Here is a 19,877-nt window from a genome sequence, read left to right on the forward strand (position 1 = left end):
CACCGGGCAGTGGTGGCACACGACTTTAATCCCAGCACTCGGGAGGCAGAGGCAGGCGGATCTCTGTGAGTTGGAGGCCAGCCTGGTCTACAGAGAGAGATCCAGGACAGGCACCAAAACTGCACGGAGAAACCCTGTCTCGAAAACCAAAAGCCAAAAAACAAAAAACAAACAAACAAACAAACAAAAACCTTGGGCAACCCTGCTTCCCTAGAGTAACCAAAATAGGTCCTGGTGTTCTTTCCTGTTACTTGTTAAAATGTACAATATTGCCGGTTGGTGGTGGTGGTGGTGGTGGCGGCGGCGGCGGCGCACGCTTTTAATCCCAGCGCTGGGGAGGCAGAGGCAGGTGGATCTCTGTGAGTTCGAGGCCAGCCTGGTCTACAGAGTGAGATCCAAGAAAGGCACAAAGCTACACAGAGAAACCCTGTCTCGAAAAAAAAAAAAAAAAAAAAAAAAAAAAAAAAAAAAAAGTACAATTCTGTATAACTGCCATGTTTTACTAAATTGTCCATGTTTTATTATAACACTGTGGATAACACAGGCAGAAACTCAGTATAAACTTAAAGGCTAAAGAAAGGTTAAAAATGCCCATACATTAAACTTAAAGGCTGGAGAGACGGCTCAGCAGTTAAGAGCACTCACTGCTCTTGTGGAAGACCTGGGTTTGATTCCCAGCACCCACATGATGGCTCACAACCACCTGTAACTCCAGTTCCAGGGGATCTGACATCTTCTGACTCTCTCTTCTGATGTCTATGAGCAGTTAGATTATTTTATGATCAGCCAACCTTCTTGTTTTTATTCTTTTCTTCTTTTCACTTATGGTTTCTGTTTTGTGTTGCTGGGGATCAAACCAAGGGTCTTGAACATGCTAGGTAAACACTTTACCACCAAACTATATGTTCTGAGCACCACTTATGGTTTTTGTTATTGTTGTTTGGTTGGTTGGTTTTTCTAGACAGGGTCTCACCATGTCCCCCTTGCTGTCCTGGAACTCACTTTGTTGATCAAGTTGACCTTGAACTCACAGAGATCCACCTGCCTCTGCCTCCTAAGTGCTGGGATTAAAGATGTATGCCACCACTGCCCGGCTTCACTCATAGGTTTTTGACTCACCCATGAACTGTAAATTCCTGGAGTCCAAGCAGGCACCACGGGCAGAACATTTGCCTAACTCAGCACAGAGATTGAATGGCAATGGCTCTGGAGTAAGATGGACTTCATTCAAGCCTCCAATCCACTCATGTCCAGCTCTGTAAGCTGGGGCCATTGATTTGATCTCTCCCAGTTCGGTTTCCTCAGCCGTCAGACAGGGACAATAATAGTACCCGAGCTCACAGACCTGGCCTGGGGTTTCAATACAATAATGTGTGCGAAGAAATTGGCTCAGAGCCTCGCACGCAAGTGCTCACCGGTGCTAACTACCAACATGCTCAGCGCGGTGCTAAAAATCCCATCCATTTATGTCCCTTTCTTATTAAAGCAAATTAGAACGAAATGCAGAACACCGTAATTGCCTGTCACAGCCATTCAGCTCGTGTGCTAGGAGCCATCCCACACAAGGAAACCATTTTCTTCCTACAGATATAAAAACAAGAGTAGGCTCTGCGTTTTCGTCTCCCCCTCCAAGAACGCCTGAAAATCCTATTCTAAGCAAACAGATCTTGTTGTCCTGACAACACAGATTGCCCGGGAAATAAGTAAACAAGGCATCTGAGTCTTATTTTTTTTTTCTTTTTAAAGAAAACTTAAACCCTGTGGAGGGGTGGGTGGGAGGCATGGAAATCTAAGACTTTATCATTTTCTCTCCCACGTGGTGGACGGCTTCACAACGTCCTTTCAAGGCTTTGCCCCTCCTCCCTTAGTGGGCCTGTGTTCTGCTCATGTTGTTCATGGGAATGTTCTGCTGCGTAGGCCTGAGTGTCTAGAACAAGAGAGGGGGATTCTTATCACCAACGAAGTGGATTCACTGGGTAATCTTCAACAAAACAAGAGCTAAAAGAGGCCTTGAAAATCGACGTTCTCCAGATGAATCGGCTTCTAAGCCCTCAATACAAACGGCATCATAAAAGACGGCGTCAGGGTTTATGAGAGATCTGTCTCTGCACACATTTGCAAGAAGAAAAAACATCAGGACATGGCTGAATACTCAAAACAAGTGGCAATAGCCCAGGCATATGGATGAAGGCAAAGACTGCCTGGGGACAGTGCTAAAGCATCGGCTGGAGAGGCTGCCACACCAAGGACTGAATCTTCTGTCTGGTCCTTACCAGTGACAGGGCTGACGAAGGCCAGTGTCAGGAATTCCGTCTCCTCATTGGCAAAAGGGAGAGGGTGCTGTGCTTAAAGTATTGGAAATGGTGTGTAAGTTTTCAGTTATGTCTGGTACATCTTGGCTACTAGAAAAATGGCAATATTAGTCAACAAATAGGAAAAGCGTTTACAAAAACACGGGACCTTCCAGAACAGTAGGATCTGGGTAATGCAGGGAGGTTAGATCCTGATTCCACAACCTGCTAGTTGTGTGACTTGGGCAAGTGACTTCAGCTCCCACATCCTAATTTCATCTGTTAAACTGAATTAATGCTATTGCCCAGTCTTTAAGACTGTTGCGCCAGGCAGTGGTGGCCCACACCTTTGATCCCAGCGCTCAGGAAGCAGAGGCAGGCGGATCTCTGTGAGTTCGAGGCCAGCCTGGTCTACAGAGTGAGCTCCAGGACAGGCAACAAAACTACACAGAGAAACCCTGTCTCGAAAAACCAAAAAAAAAAAAAAAAAAAAAAAAAAAAAAAAAAAAAAAAAAAGGCTGGTTATGGTTATCGATCACCCAGATAGTTCTGTGTTTTGGGGTCACTCTGATATTTTCTTTTTTTTTTTTTTTTTGTCGTCACTCTGATATTTTCACTTTCCATTTTACCTACTGAAGACCAGCCAGCCTAGGAGGCCGAGTCGCAGACAGCTGGGAACAAGGAGCTGCTTGCTAGCTTTGGTTTTGGGGACTTCTTCCTTGCCAAGATGAAGTCAGTCACCTGAGAGCAGGGCCAGACAGGTGGCTTTGTGGGTGAGACCAGGCACACACCTTTAATCCTAGCACTCGGGAGGCAGAGGCAGGCGGATCTCTGTGAGTTCGAGGCCAGCCTGGTCCACACAGTAAGTTTTAGGCCTTCGAGGGCTGTACGGTGAGACCTTGTCTCAAAAAACCAAGGACTGATGTTGTCATTTTTATCTTTTTTATAGGAGAAAGGACACTGGAGACAAAGCCCAGATCCCCATGCACCACTGAGCTGCAGCCTAACACCAGAAATTTTTATACCAGAAACCTCTCATTTTTACTTTTCATGCAGACCTACAAATTCCGGTCAGTCCTGATTCACCTTGACGGCTCTGGGGTTTTATGCTGATGGACATGGAATCCAGCTCATACAATAAATAGTAACAAGGGCTGGTGATAAGGATCCGTGGTAAAACCCATCCTCAGCATGTGTGAGGCAATGGGGTCACCCCAGCTCTGTCTTCCCACTCCACAAACAGGTCTCGGCCAGGTACAGTGGCACACACCTGTTTACCTAGCACTCCGGGGAGACTGAGGTAGGAAGATCCCAGTTTGAGGTCAGCCTGAGCCATGTCTAAGAAAGACATAAAGGAAAATAAACACTCCGGCTGAAGATTTTTCTTTTTTACTACACAGCCATTATTGTGATTTCATTTCTACAAACACAACCTCCACAGAAAGGAAAGGAAAGACCTGAAACGTCAACACTCCAATTAGTGTCTCTGAGTCGACCCTGAGCCCGTTTCCAGAGCAGCCGTCTGTGGCCAGCAATCACTCCCTGGCGGATGGAGTTGTTTTTCACTGCCTCCGAGAGAAACTGTTTCTCATTAGGAAGTTTAAATTTAACAGAGAACAGAGCCAATGACAGAAGCTGCAAAGTTTGGTTGGTTCCTTGTGGCTTTAGGAGAGCTGTTTGGGTGTGGGCTGCTTTGGCCTTGAAATGCAGGCATTTCCCTGTGTCAAGGGGAAGAAATTCACCAACACACTGTGCCAACTGACTGTGCTTAACCATAGGGTTAGCGTATGTAAATCGGGGCTCAAGGGTTTCTAGGTCCTCCCAAGTTTCAGACCCTCTCCCCTATAATCATTTTCTTCGGAATTCCTAGACTTACCATTTCTCATTTACATATAGAAAATCACACGCATGCAGAAGAGCAACAAAAACCAGAAAATAGTTGGTTTTGAAATATGCTATTGGTCTTAACATCATAAAATAAATAAAGATACCTTCTCCTGGTCAAGCAGTGGTGGCACACACCTTTAATCCCAGCACTCGGGAGGCAGAGGAAGGTGGATCTCTGTGAGTTCCAGGACAGCCAGGGCTACACAGAGAAACACTTACGTTGAAAAACCGAAAATAGGAAAAAGACACCGACCGTCTCTTTTTAATCTCCAGGCAGTGGCTGCCCGGTACATGCTTGTCAACAACCATACACAAGAACTTGACAGAAAGCAAAGCTGTAGAAGCAAACCCCAAACTCATGAAAGCCCTCAGGGGATGGGGTGGGGGGTGGGGGGCGGGCTACAGCTGGGCGGCAGAGCACCTGCCCAGCATGTGCCAGGCCCTAGCTTGGATCCTCAGCCCTGGAAAAAAACCAACCAAAATCACAACCACAAGACCTTTTCCTCAGGGGTGTGTGTATGATGTGTGTCAGAACCGGCGGGCATGTGCACAGCAGTCAGAGGATCCTATGTAGGGTAGGTTTTCTCCTTCTCTGTTTTATATGGGTTTAGGGGACAATACTCAGGATGTCTGATCTGTGTGGCAAGCTCCTCTACCCGATGGCACATTTTTGCCAGCCCTGAACATTCTTTTTAGGTGCGATTTTGTGGGCGCACGTGAACAAGGGCTCCTGTGCCTGTGTGCCCACTTTGGGGAGGGGAGTCCGACTGAGGCTAGGCATCCTGTCACTCTCCATTTGACCCGAGTCTCAGGTTCTCTCATTGGAGAGCAGCTCACAACTCTGCTATTCTCACCAGCCAGCTGGCTTGGGCAAGCCCCTCTGCCTCCGGGGTGCTGGGACAGGAGGCGGCAGCCAGGCCTCTCCCACTCTTATGTGGGTCCTCGGACTTGCACCTCCCCAGCCCTAAGTGTTTATTCATTAAGTGGCGCTGGTTACCGTGCAAGAAAAGCCACCAGGTACAACAAAAACCACGGTAAGAGTTTAAGGGAAGGGAACAGAAGGGGTGTGCATAGCCTATGGAATGACTGTACAGGAAGAGGGGAATAGGTGGAACCCGCTTTTATAGGTTCCCCCCACATATGCGCATATGGACTTATATAGCTACACCACTCATGCATAGATTTCGTGGCATGCTGCACGCAGATGATGTGATCACGCAGCGCAGGGATTAGGCAGGACGTAAGGCCCTAGGGTGACGAAGCATCTTGCCTGGCTACTGGACAGTGCACGTGAGGTCACGGAGCTGGGGGAGTGGTTAGGAATTCTACCACTTAGTTTTGTTTTGAAACGGGGTCTCACTGTGCAGCACTGGCTTACCCTGAACCCCTATGTAGACAGACTATGTAGATCCGCCTGCCTCTCCCTCCCAAGTGCTGGGACCAGGGCCTGAGCCACCACGCCCCCTCTAAGCAGATTTCTTAAGAGAACACACATGGTTCTTACCAAGACACTGGTAATTCAACCCAGAAAAAACACCCCAGACAAACTGACCCCAACAGTTTATTGACCAGGTAACATGTTCCGACCACCATTTCAGTACAGGGAGGGACAGGAACGAGTCAGGGTGTGACTGGCACTCTACACACCAGCCAGCAGGGAGTCTTCTAGAGATGGTTAATCAGGGGCACCCCATGGGAGGGCAGCTCCTGATGCAGCTGCCGGAAGACCATGGCACACCGGTTCCTCTCTTGGGTCTTGCCGAGGGCATGATAGAGCCTGGCCTGGAAGTAAGCAACATCCCTGATCCGCTCTCTACAGTCGACCTTGGCAAAGTAGTTCTTGGCTTCATTGAGATTCTCAATTGCGGCCTCCAGAGCTGACAGTGGGATGGGGGAGGGGGGAGAGATCAACATTTAACACTTCAGGTTTCAAAACCTGCTATCCAGATTCAGCATACACCAAATACTCTTATATTCTCCACTCATTAAAATGTAGGAACCCCCCCCCAAAAAAAAAAACCACCACACTATGGAAAGCTTTGTCTCATTTTTGTTTTAAAAAATTAAAATTAAATATTAGAATGCTGGGCTTCGAGAGATGGCTCAATGGTTTAAGAGCACTGGCTGCTCTTCCAGAGGACCCAGGTTCAATTCCCAGCACCCACATGACAGCTCACAACTGTCTGTAACTCCAGGTCCTGGGGATTCATGCACCAGGCATTCAGGTGGTGCATGCAGGAAAAATACTCATACACATAAAATAAATAAATTACAAATTAGAACACCAGGGCTGGAGAGAGAGCAGCAGCAGGCGAATGCCACTGCCGCCCGGGCCTGACGACCTCCACAGCTCCTACCTTCTGCTTTCTTCACTGGGTCATAGGAAGCGGCTGAAGCCACCTGGCACTTGGACACTAAGAACATGGCACGGCCTTTATCCAGGATCGCCCCATCGGCCAGGATGGGCTCAATCGCCATGTGCAGAAGGGTTAAAGCCTGTTCTGGGATTCCAAGGATGAGCTGAAAGAGAAATAACAGCACACTGAACACACCTATGTCCTGTGCCTGCTACCAAGAAGGGCTGGGTTCTTTTTTCTCCTGAATGGCTATCTCTGGCTTATCTTCTCCACGACACAGGCTACCTCATCCTAAACAACACACTCCCAGAGAATACAAGCACACAACAGTATGATTTCAAAGAGAGATCCAGGAGGAAGTGGTCATTCATATTATCTTATTGTCTTATTCATTCTTTGTTGTCCTGTTTTATTTGGGTCTGGGTTTGCTTTATTTATGATGAGGTCTTACTATTGTAGCCTAGGCTGGCCTCACATGTGCAGCAGTTCTCCAACCTGTCCCTCAAGTGGTGATTACAGACAGGCACCACCTAGCCCAGTCACAAAAAGACTTAATATGACAGGCATGGCGGTAGAAGCCCGTGAGGACTCTTGATTCCTAATTTGATCCGCAGCACCACAGGGAGGAGGGAGGACGATACAGTTCTAGGAACCTAAGCACCACAGACAAGGACTTGGCCATGCACTCCTAGGCCCAGGGCTAGAGATGCTAAGGCAGGAGTGCCACGTTTGAGGCTAGCCTGGGCTACAGAGACTCTATTTTTATTTATTTATTATTTTTTTTGGTTTTTCGAGACAGGGTTTCTCTGTGTAGCTTTGAGCCTTTCCTGGAACTCACTTTGGAGACCAGGCTGGCCTCGAACTCACAGAGATCCACCTGCCTCTGCCTCCCGAGTGTTGGGATTAAAGGCGTGCACCACCACCGCCCGACTCTATCTTAAGAACAATGTACGCTAGCCAGGTGATGGTGGTGCATACCTTTAATCCAGCACTCAGGAGGCAGAGGCAGGTGGATTTCTGGGAGTTTGAGGCCAGCCTGGTCTAAGGGTCCAAAGCTACAGAGAAACCCTGTCTTGAAAAAAAAATATGTACAGATAACGTGGCACTATTGATATAAAGATAAACATATGGTCAATTAATACAACTCAGAGTCCAAGAATCAACCTATAAATCTAGCATGAAATGATTTTCTCAGAGGTGCTAACATTATTTAGTGGGAGAAAAAAGTTGGGGTCCCCTACCCCCCACCCCCAAGACAGGGTTTCTCTGTGTAGTGCTGGTGAATTTTGTACATCACACATAAAAATTAACTCTAAATAATTCACAGAACTGGTCTGGAACAATGGCTGAGTCCATAAAGTGCTTGCAAGCTAGCATGAGGACCTGAGTTTGACCCCTGAACCCACCCTCAGAGGTATCTGCGCCTAACCCTAGCACCGAGGAGGCAAAGGCAGGGCTTATGGGCTGCAGCCTGCCTGAATCGGTGAGCTCCGGGCTCAGTGGGAGATAAGGCGGAGAACATTTGAAGAAGATAGCCAGGGTGATCTCTGGAACACACACACACACACACACACACACTCACAAAACACGTGTGCAGACACACACTAATACACATTTAGAAATTTCAAAGCCCTAAACGTAAGTGCTAAAACTTTAATATTTGTAAAAAAAAATAAGGAAAAGTCTCTATGCCATTAGAGTTGGCAACTATTTCTTAGACACAATACTAAAAGCACAAGAAAAAGAAAAAGTAAACAGCTAAATATGAGATCCTAGCTCAAAAAGAAAAAATTGTTAAAACTGAATCTATCAAAATTAAAATTTACAGGTGGTGGTGGCGCACGCCTTTAATCCCAGCACTTGGGAGGCAGAGGCAGGTGGGTCTCTGTGAGTTCGAGGCCAGCCTGGTCTACAGAGTGAGTTCCAGGAAAGGCACCGAAACTACAGAGAAACCGTGTCTCAGAAAAAAAAAAAAAAATTAAAATGGTTCAAGCTTGTAATCTGGCACTCCCGAGGTGTGGATCAGTTTAAAGCTAGCCTCGGCTGTGTAGTTAGTATGAAGCCATCCTGGGCTACATAAGTCCCTGTTTCAAAACAAACAAACAAACAAACAAGAACTCTTATACAACAACATCAAATCCAGACAACTCGTTTGAAGAACAGGCAGTCACACCTGTGATCTTGGTACCATGGAACTGAAGCTGGAGAATAGCTCCAAGTCTGAGGCTAGCCTGGTTTATATGGTGAATTCCTAGGCTAGTCCATGCTACACAGCAAGCCTCTGTCTGAAAATGGGGTAGAGGTGGCCAGGTTTTGTTCGGGAGGCAAAGACAAGTGAGTCCCAAGGTTTAGGCTAGCCTGGGCTACATAGCAAGATCTTACATAGAAAAAAAAAAGAATAAAAATGAAAAGTAATCAAAGAGGGCCTAAAGAGAAGGCTGAGTCCTTACGAGGTACCACTCTTACAAAGAACCCGAGTTCAGTTCCCAGAACCCACATGCGGCTGCTCACCACCCTGGGTCCAAGGGATCCAATGCCCTCCTCTGAACTCTGAGGGTACCTGCACTCATGTGCACATACCCCCACCCACAAACAAATAAGAATGCTCAATCATCAGCTACCACTTCTCCTTCTCTCTCTCTCTCTCTCTCTCTCTCTCTCTCTCTCTCTCTCTCTCTCTCTCTCCAGTAACAAAAAGCCCCTCAGGTGTGGTGGCTGCCTGTAATTTGAGCACTTGGGAAGCAGATGGTTCACTTGTTAAACTGCCTGCCATGAAACCAGAGGACCACAGTCTGATTCCCAAGCAACCACATAAAAAGCTGGACACAGTGACATGTGCCTGTAATCCCAGTGACAGGAGGATCCCTAGAGCTCAGTAGTTAGCCAGCCTAGCTTACATGACAAGCAGGACCCAGTAGAGACCCTATATAAAAAAGAGAAACTCAAAATAAGGTGGACAGCTCCTAAGAAATGATATTCAAGGCCGACTTTGGCCCCCACATGGACACACACATGCACTCCATACACATAAACGTAACACACCCTCACCCCCAAGTCCCCCACAGGAAAGAGCAGACTGCCTTACCTGGGCATAAGCCAAGTTGAGCACAGTTTCGGAGGCCAAGTACTGTAAGCGGTATTCTTTGGAGAGGGCCAGAGCCTCCAGGAGCACGGGCATGGCGATGGTCGGGGAGGAGGACCGCCAATAGAGCTCTGCCACGGACAGGAGCACGCTGGCCAGAGAGGAGACGGGATGAGAAGACCCGCCGCCACACCCCCGGGAGACCCCAGGGAGACAGCTTACCTGATCACCATCTCTGTGTTCTTCAGTTTCTGACAGTACGTCAACAACTTCTGGAGAAGTCTGTGCGCCTCCGTCATCTGGTTCTGAGCCTGCAGGACAACCGCCTTTCTACAACCATCAGAACAGCACGACAGTTACACAGATGTTTGCAGGACAGCCATTCTGGGGTCAAGGCTCCATTTCCCCAGCAAGACCGCTACCCTCCGGAGGGGAAACTGACTGCATTTTTGTTAAAAGGAAAGCAAGAAGGGGAGGAGGAGGAGGTAGAAACCGAGAGGCGGAAGCAGCAGCTGCCACCACCGGGTGTGACCCCAGCTTTGGGCATCAGAGAAAAGAGGATCGATTCAGAGACACCCTCAGCCACACACCAAATCGGAGGCCAGCCAGAGCTCCAGGAGACCCTGCCTCTGACAAGCAATCCATGCAAGGCTGTGCACGTGCACAGAGAGAAGTCGACCTGGGCCAGCAAGAAAGCCCAACAGGCAAAGGGGCTTCCTCCAAGATGATGGATGACCCGAGTTCAATCCCGGGGACCCACACAGTGGAAGAAAAGAACTAACTCCTAAAATCTGTTCTCCATTTCCACATGTGCACTATGTCACACACGTGCTCACACAGGCATACACACACAAAATACACACACAAAATATAATAAAAAATGTGTTAAAGTCTTGGGTTATAGCTATCAGAATCTCAGTTACTATCTCTAGGAGATATTTATTTTCTAAATTTTAATGATCTGTTTTTGTTGTTTGTGACAGGGTCCTGGCTATCTGGCTATCCTGAAATTCATTATCTAGACCAGGCTGTCCTAGAACTCACAGGGATCCACCTGCCTCTGCCTCCCAGGCACTGGGATTTAAGGCATGTGCTACCACACCCAGCTATTAATTATCTATTTGCTTATTTCCTAAATAAAACAGAAAAAAGCCTAGACTTTTCCAGCTAATGCTGAAAGTAAATTAATGCACACACAAAAGTACAGTACATATAAAGCTATTAAAAACATTCTGAGAGGGGGCTCGGCAGTTAAAAGCATTTGCTCCTCTTGCGGAAGAGCTGGACTCTGCTCCAGCACCCACATGGTGTTGTACAACCGTCCCTAACCCCAGTTACAAAGGACCTGAACTCCACTGGACTAGGCACTCACGTGATGCACATCCATACATTCAGGCAGAACACTCACACAGAAGCAATAGTTAACTAAGTAACTTCACAAATTATTCTGGAGCCAGTGAGATGGCTGAGCAGGTAAGCACCAAGCCAGGTGACCTGAATTCGGATCCCAGAGCACAGGCAACAGCTGGACAGCAAGCAGCACCGGCGCCTGCAATCCTGGCAGAAAGAGGGGAGAAGGGGGATCTCCAAGAGCTCTCAGGCCAGCTGGCCCGGCATAAACAGACGTGGACAAGAGAGAGAGAGACCCTGCTTGAAACAAGGCAAAGGTGAGGGCCAGCATCAGGGGCTGTCTTGGCCGACACACGTGCACTGTGGCGCTTGCTCAAGTGCACACAACGCACACAGGAGAGTTTAAGCGAGTGGTTCGTTCTGTGGTGACAGCTTTCCAGGTTTCTTACCTGTATACGCCTTCTATGCCATTGAGTGCTGTGATTCCTGTAACGAGTGAATCGGCCAAATGGAATTTGCCATCATTCATTGCTCTGTCAAACTGTATTTTCTGATCACACAGCATCCATAACTAGTAAGAAAAAATGAAGGACAAAAAGAAAAATATGCACATTATTGTTCAAGAGCGATATCAAAGGATATTGGTTTGCTTAGCAAACATTTTAATAATTCACATAATTGTGTTTGAGATTATTTATTTGTTTGGTTTTTTGTTGTTGTTGTTTTTCCAGAGCTGAGGACCCAACCCAGGGCCTTTCACTTACTAGGCAAGTGCTCAACCAGAGCTAAATCCCCAACCCTTATTTATTTGTTTTTTATTTAAAGTTACAAGCAAGAAAACACACAAAGAGAAGCCCATGTTTGTGGTGGCAAACACTTGCAATCCAGCACTGGGGAAGTAAGGCGGGGAGATCAGCGTCCAAGGCCAGACTGAACCGTGGAGATGCTGCCGTGAACACACACACACACACACACACACACACACACACACGATCCGTGTCCACTTTATTAACTCACACTGTGCTTTACTTTGATGGTCTTACGTTCTACTCAAGTCCTCAGCAAATTCTATTTCCTTCCTGTTTTCCACACTGAGCACTTGATTTGCTGCCTGCCTTTCCCATTCACGCTTCCTATACTTTTATAATACTTACCTTAAACAATACACAGAATGGGGCTGTGTTTTCTAATTTTGAGACAGGGTCTCATGCATTGCAGGTTGGTCCCAAAATGTCCATACAGTGCAGGAGGATTATGAACTCTTTTTTTTTTTTTTTTTTTTTTTTTGGTTTTTCGAGACAGGGTTTCTCTATGTAGCTTTGCGCCTTTCCTGGAACTCACTTGGTAGCCCAGGCTGGCCTCGAACTCACAGAGATCCGCCTGGCTCTGCCTCCCGAGTGCTGGGATTAAAGGCGTGCGCCACCACCGCCCGGCTCTGGATTATGAACTCTTAAAAGATTTACTTTTAGTTTATGTGCATGAGAGTTTTGCCTTTACACATGTAAGTGCCCCACTTGCATACCTAGCACTCCTGGAGGCCAGAAGAGGGCATCAAATCCTCTGGAACTGTAGTTTCAGAAGTTGTGAGCTGCCATTAGATGATGGGAACTAAACCCAGGTCTTTTAGAACCTGACTGTAAGTGTGTGTGTGTGTGTGTGTGTGTGTGTGTGTGTGTGTGTGTGCGCGCGCGCGCGTTTGGTACTGGAGACTGAACCAGGGCCTTGAAGATGCCAAGTAAGGGTTCTATCACTGAGCTTACCATCCCCAGCCCATGATTTTGAACTTCTCATTGTCCATCCTACCTTCAGCCCCTGAATCCTGGGATTATAGACATCCACCATCACATCCAAGTTCTGCGGTGCGAGGGATAGAACTCGAGCTTTGTGCATGCCGGGCAAGGACTCTACCCACTGAGCACATCCCTAGCCTGAGCTAGGTTGTTTTGTGTTTTGAGGCAGGGTCTCACTATGTGTCCCTGGGTGGCATATAACTCATTATATAGACCAGGTTGGCTTCACACTCCGAGATCTGTCTGTCTCTGCCTCCCATTAAAAAACATGAGAAAATACATCCTGCTGTGGAATATTAGTTGAAGATGTGTTACATTTGTTTATGCTGTGGAACATTTGTTTAATGATGCAAAGATATGTTGCATTTTTAAATAATTTTTTATGTGCATTGGTGTTTTACCTGCATGTATGTCTGTGAGGGTGTCAGATTTTAGAGTTACAGACAGTTGTGAGCTGCCATGTGAGTGCTGGGAATTGAACCCGGGGCCCTTTGGAAGAGCAGCCAGTGCTCTTAACCGCTGAGCCATCTCTCCAGCCCAGTGAAACTGTGTTACTTTGCCTGTCTAAAACATCCGATGGTCTAATGAAGATCTGAATGGCCAATAGCAAGGCAGGAGAAAGGACAGGTGGGGCTGGCAGGCAGAGAGAATAAATTGAAGAGGAAGAAAAGAGGATGGAGGAGCAAGAAAAGGAGGACTTCAGGGGCCACCCACCTACCCACTCAGCTACAAAGCAAGACACGGAGCAAGAATGAGTAAAAAGAAAAGTGTACGGAAATAGAGAAAAATAAAAGCCCAGAAGCAGAAGATAGATGAGACAATTGAGTTAAGAAAAGCCGGCAAGAAACAAGCCAAGCTAAGGCTGGGAATTCGTAAGTAAGAATAAGACTCCATGTGTGAATTTATTTGGGAGCTGGGTGGCGGGCCCCCCAAAGTACAACATCCACTGCCCACGTGTTGTTATTTTTCATTCATTTGTGGATCTGTGTGTGGATATCAGTATGTGGGTACAACTGCCTGTAGAGCATGGAGGGGCTCTCAGGGTCCCCGGAGCTGTAGTTACAGATGACTGTGAGCTGCCTGACATGGGTGTGGGAACTGAACTCAGGTCCATGTTCTTAACCACTGAGGAATCTCTCCAGACAGTGAACTGTATATAAGGTAAGTAACATCGTTTGTACATAGCCTTTCCACACCACTTTTCTGCAGTGCCAGGAAAGGAACTCGGACCCTGTGGATGCCTAGCAGGTGCTCTACCATTAAACCACATATCTAGACCAACAACCTCCTTTACAGCTCAATGGTTTTCTGAGGGAAGACTCTAAAACGCCCTATTTTAGAGGGATGCAGCTCAAATGGGAAAATGCTTGTCCAGGGTGCATAACGCTTTGGGTTTCATCCCAATCATAACACAGCCACTGTGATAGCACATGTCTGCGATCCCAGCACTTGGGAGGGGCAGGCATAAGTATCAGAAGTTCAATGTTATTGTCAGAGAGTTTGGAGATAGCTTATGATATCTTTTTACCATGTCTTAAAAAAAAAAAATCCTACTTTACCTTACAGTAAAAGCATTCTTTCCAGAAATAAATGCACTGGCACAACAAAGGCATGTTACCTGGGCGTGCTGACTGTTGGGTGGGAAGCGCTCCTTCAAGTGCTTTAATACTTCAGCGGCGGCGGCGAAACAACCCTAAAATAGAAAGGCATGAATTGACTGACATACCAAAACTGAGGCTACACCTGCTCACACTCCCAGGAGGTTCACGTTACCTACCTGATCTGATCTTCATTAGCCAGCCAGAAGACAATAGGCACAGAGAACTGAATGTCACAGTAAGGTATCTTTTTTTTCTTATACGTTCTAATGAATTTTATACTTTCTTTTAATCTTTTTCATGTTAAAATGTGAACTTTAATTGTAAAAACTGTTTTTGGTAAATATAGTTATTATCAAACTCTGCCACTCAACTTAGTTCAGATATATGCAGACATGATTTACACAGATGTTATCTGTACCACCGAAGAGAATCCATTCAAGAAATGGCTACACTTAGCCTCATTTTGAAGAAGACAGGGTCTCAGTTGGGTGGTGGTGGTGCATGCCTTTAATCCCAACACTCAGGAGGCAAAGGCAGGCAGATCTTTGTGAGTTCGAGGCCAGCCTGGTCCACAAATTGAGTTCCAGAACAGTTAGAGCTATTACACAGAGAAACACTGTCTTCAAAATAAAACAAAACAAAAAGAAACAAACAAAAGGACAGGGTCTCATTGTAATCTAGTCTGGCCATGACCTCCCTCTCCCTCCTGCCTCTACCTCCCAGGTTCTGGAACTACAGGTGTGCACTACCACGCCTGCTTAAAAACTGTTTTGAATTAGACTGGCATGCAAAGCTCTTTCTAGGAGGAAAACCAAAAACTTAAAATCGGATAAATTACAGCAGGCTGAGATTAAAGGCATGCGCCACCATGCCCAGCCTGTTCTATTTCTTAAATACAATAGCCACAACCTCTTGGTCCCTTCACTGATGTCAAAGTACCCTTCTTCTAAACTGGGCGGCGGTGGTGCATGCCTTTAATCCCAGCACTCGGGAGGCAGAGGCAGGCGGATCTCTGTGAGTTCGAGGACATCCTGGTCTACAGAGCGAGATCCAGGACAGGCGCCAAAGCTGCACAGAGAAGCCCTGTCTTGGGGGTGGGGGTGATGCCCTTCATTTGACACATTCCACATTTAGACCATCTCCACGGGGAATTTCATTCTTCGGCAACCTGTACCAACCAGACCCATCCAACACACAGCTAGTGCTTTTCTCAAGCCTCCAGTGCCCTAGAAGCAAAACTGGTCAGTTCACCTGTGCTGCAGCTGGATTTGAAATGTTCCTCCAGAGCCCACCGGTAATTACCATTTGGGGCACACCCTGGAGGCCATGTTGGGACCAGGAGGTGAGCAGACCTCTAGCAGCACATGCACTGCTATGATGTACGGCGCCAACTTCCAAGTCGGCTTTCTCAGGAATGCTGCCACAGCACCAGAGCCCAGCTAACGTCACAACGGACCCACCTGCTCTGCGTGGAGCTCTGCCAGGTGGCAGAGAGCGACGGCAAAGGACTCCGTGTTGTTCTGCTGCACGCTCGCGTTCACTGACTCCAGACTATTCATGCTTAGTAACATCTGGGCTTGCTGCAGGGCCATGGTGCTGGGTGGGGAGAGGGGACAGGTTTCCCTTTAGGCAGCAGACCCAGGCTGCCCCTGAGCCATACCCTGGAGTGCTCCGCAGTGGAGACACAAGAAAGTGAACTCTTGCGGCTCTGGATGTGTGGAGCGACTCCTCCCCATGCCAGCTCTCCAGCTTTCGGCCGAGGAGAGAGAAGGATCCTGGGTGTGCAGGCCCCAAGGAGACGCAGAGTAGGTCAGCACAAGTGGGAGCACTCAGCACCCAGACCCCCCTCCCCCGCCCCCTCCACGATGTTCCCTGAGGTCACGGGATGGGTGTTAATTAGGTTTCACGGGTAAATTCAGACCCGATGCCATCCTGGCACCGGCTGCTCTGGCAATGCAGGCAGTGGCCAGTGTCGGCAGCTGTTTCAGAGCTCACCGTGCCAAAAAATTATCTGAAATACAAAAACAAGACTGGTAAAGAGGCGCTTCCTTCCGTTACTGAATTCCTAGAAATACAGACTGTCGAGGGGACCAATGAGACCGAGACAGGGCTCCAGAGCAAAGTCTGGTTCAGAAGTTTACTTCCAAACTACACGTGGCTGAGTGGAAAACAGAGTGGCTGGAGATATTCCAGAGGAAACACCTCGACAGAGAAGCACTCTTGTCTACACAGGCGGCTGTGGGGAGGGGGGGATGCTGGACTTGCACAAGGAGGCCATGCAGCATGCGAACAGGAAGGAGGGGTCTCAGCTCCGGGTCAGGTGATCGAGGTTTGAGCCCCAGCTGGTCACTGGTCAGTTAGACTCATGATCTTGAGATCAAATGTGCAAACCAGATGAGGGATCACCCACCGGTTCTAGACAAGAGCAGCCGGGAAGAGTAAACCGGGGACGTGGGGCAGACTTTGCCAAGTTCGTGCAGCCTACAAAATGTCTCCAGATGACGAAGCATTTTCTCTAATCCCCTCCATGAACAACTTCCAAAGGGGACAACCTTGCACAGGACCAGTGAGAGAGCTCCTGCTTATCTCTAAAGGCTCCACACTGCCGTGGCTCTGGCAGTCCGCCTGGAGACCTACCTGCGGCCGTACAGCCTCCAGATGGCCGTTTTCTGGGCAATGCTGATATCAATGAGCTCCGACAGGCTGTGTTTCCAGTGCAGGAGGTCGGAGTCCTTTAGGGCGTCCATCAGTTTGTTGGCCGTCTTCCCAGCAAAAGCTCTCTGTTGAACAAGGGACTGTATTCCCAGGGAGGCGAGGTACTAAGGGGACAGATATACCCACGACCCAAGATAGAGATTACATGACAGAATTTGTTTTGCTCTTCAGAAATGTGGTGGATTTCACATTTCAGCACATGCACAGTGATAGCTCTACTTAAAGGAGAGTACCTACGGCCTGACCTTAACCCTGACCCATGGAGATGTGTTCCTGAAACTCTAGGGCTGAAAGAGAAGCAGAGGGTACATGGCAAAGAGCCAGGGCTTCGGCATTAGGTAACCTGGACTTAAGACACTGCCTCTGCTACTTACTGTTGACTTAGGGCCAGTCACTTAGCTTCTTAGCTAAGCCTCAGCTTCCTCATCTGTAAAATGGGCATCAAACCTATCATAAAGAATCGTGGTAAGGATTACAATGAGATAATAGAGCAAACAGTGCCAGGCACATTAGGTAACAGGAGATCAAAAAAAAGGATGCCTGTCATGAGCAACAAGTTATCTTCTTAACTTCTGGAATAATCTTCAAAGGTAAAAAGCTGAACTAAAAAAGGCAGTTTAAATCTGTATCAAGAGTGTATTAAGCTGTCTCTAAAGAGCCACTTCAATTCTGTCCATGTATGTTCCCTTTCCCGAAGAGATCCCACAGGTGATGCACAGATTGAATAGATGTGCATTAAACTGCTCTCAGTCTCACGGTCTATGGTCCCGGACCGACCCGACGCCGAGACAGAACAATGCTCTTCCATCGGCAGTCTAGACCCCAAAGCCATCCCTACTTTCTGTGCACAGACCCCGCCCGCCCTCTGCCTGTCACTGAGGCTCCAACGAAAACAGATCTTCCCAGCAGGCTTTGCTTACTGTTTAAAACAAGGATCAGCAAACATTCTGGCAAGGGTCAGAGCAGATTTCGGTTTCCAGGCCACATTTGGTCTCTGCTTACTTGTGGCTGGCTGTCCTCCTGCCCCATCCATCTAGACATGTAAACGTTTCTTAGCAAAGTTCATACACAGGCAGACAGAGCACCAGATTTGAAACACAGGCTGTAGTTTGCCAATCCCTGGTTTAAAATTAAGTCTTCCCAGGGCTGAGGACGTAGCTCAGCTGAGGTAAAGCACCTGCCTAGCATGCATGTGTAAGGTTATGGGTTCTATCTCCAGCACTAAAAAAGAAGAAAAAAGCCTTTTCGATAATTTTTCTAAGTGAAAATGTACTAACTGTTGCTCAATAAATTAAAACTAAACAAAGCTCTCTTATCAAATCAGTAAGTGGAGCTCTCACAGATGTTATTAGGACAAAGGGAATAGAGAGAAACCTGCCCCAAAGAATTTAGTGGTGTGATTAATAACTCAAGTGGTAGGAAATAAGCCGGAAGGAAAGCACATGTGGAGATACCCACTCTAAGTCTACGCTGGGTCCCGACCAAGGTGGGTGGAAGAAGAGGTTCAACACCACTTATTCTAACAATCTCACAGAAAGATGAGCCTTACCGGTAACCCAAAATGTACTGCCTTCTTCACAGAATGCTCCAGCAGAACATAGCTATCAGCTCTCTTCTGCCCCAGCACATAAAGCCAGCTCTGGCAAGAGAGGAGAACCATCAAAATGTGTCATAACAATGGCAAGGGCGGCTGTTCCAGTGAAACATCAATGTGGACATAAGGAAGAATTTGAAGGGACAAAATAAACCCTCTAAAACACTGTCTGTCTCTTGTGAATTCTGAGTGTAAATGAAACCGGTCAGGAATATTAAAACCTTCAGCAAAGCCAGACTGAGACAAACAAGCCATTGATCCACTTTATCTCTGCCAGCCCCCAATGGTAGGCACTTCAGAAAGAAGCATAAAGCTCCCGTGTGGCACTTGACTGGGATGAGAGTCACGGGTGATTGTCAATGTCTCAGTACTCTATGAACTTGGCAATGATGCTTTATACACCACTATCTCACCAAGTTACTAGGTATAATATAGCGTTTCATTAATGCCAACAGCAATGCAGTACTTGACTCTCTTTTTCATGGCGAGTTGTACAGACAGAAAGTTCTCAAAGCAGAACAAATGCCATGAACTAAGAATGATAAGTGACCCTGGGGGCCCTGTGTAGATTCCTGTGTCTACCTAAGTAGTTTCCCCTCACCGCTGAGGACCTTTGCTCCCACTGCCAAACAACCTGATTAAAACTGGGCCTTCAGGAGGCCAACTAAACCCGTGAGCAAAATCCCCGGACCAGAGGACGGTCTCACCAAACAGTGCTGCAGACACACGTGATCGTTGGACTCCTGGGCAATCCTAATTGCCTCCTGCAGGGCGAGCTCTGCCTGTTGACTAATGACAGACTGGACATTACCATCCCGTTAGCGATCACAAACATGCACGCGTCAGGAGCAGGAAGTCATGTGTGCGCAGCCTGGCCGCCAGCAGGCTCTAGCTGCAGTGTGGCTATTTATGGACTGCTTTTCCCAGTGGCTACCCCAGCCCCAGGAGCGGGAAACATCCACTCTGGAGGCAGGGACAGGTCCTTCCTGGGGGAATGTCTAGGAAAGGAAATGGCTTTCCTTGCTGCTTCTAAAATGTTTTACCCAGCCGTCCACTGCCAAGGACAGCAAGGAAAAGACCACTGTTTTACTTTTCATTAAGCTATTTTCTGCACTGTTAAAAACAAAATCAACAACAATAACGACAAAACATTATGAGCAGCTGCTACATTAGCATCATCATTTTTTTAAAAAGCAGTTATCAGAAGCCT

General features: G+C 47.4%; 1 protein-coding gene across 2 annotated transcripts in view; it reads right to left on the reverse strand.

Moving 5' to 3' along the window:
- Positions 1 to 5,723: 5,723 nt before the first annotated feature.
- The window catches only part of Anapc5 (anaphase promoting complex subunit 5), a 33,042-nt gene continuing 18,888 nt past the window's right edge, over positions 5,724 to 19,877 (reverse strand). Inside the window, exons 8-17 of one of the 2 annotated variants that reach the window (XM_028885879.2) lie at positions 19,375 to 19,456; positions 18,623 to 18,712; positions 16,996 to 17,138; positions 15,819 to 15,954; positions 14,376 to 14,450; positions 11,417 to 11,538; positions 9,840 to 9,947; positions 9,621 to 9,768; positions 6,536 to 6,698; positions 5,724 to 6,055 (exon numbers count right to left, since the gene is read on the reverse strand). In XM_028885879.2, coding sequence (XP_028741712.1) covers positions 5,844 to 6,055; positions 6,536 to 6,698; positions 9,621 to 9,768; positions 9,840 to 9,947; positions 11,417 to 11,538; positions 14,376 to 14,450; positions 15,819 to 15,954; positions 16,996 to 17,138; positions 18,623 to 18,712; positions 19,375 to 19,456 — 1,279 coding nt within the window. In that variant the 3' untranslated portion in view covers positions 5,724 to 5,843. Of the gene's footprint in view, positions 6,056 to 6,535; positions 6,699 to 9,620; positions 9,769 to 9,839; positions 9,948 to 11,416; positions 11,539 to 14,375; positions 14,451 to 15,818; positions 15,955 to 16,995; positions 17,178 to 18,622; positions 18,713 to 19,374; positions 19,457 to 19,877 lie in introns of both variants that reach the window. The other variant, XM_028885878.2, reaches the window with a different exon arrangement.

Source organism: Peromyscus leucopus, chromosome 23, assembly GCF_004664715.2.
Source record: "Peromyscus leucopus breed LL Stock chromosome 23, UCI_PerLeu_2.1, whole genome shotgun sequence".
In the NCBI taxonomy this organism is placed as follows: Eukaryota; Metazoa; Chordata; class Mammalia; order Rodentia; family Cricetidae; genus Peromyscus; species Peromyscus leucopus.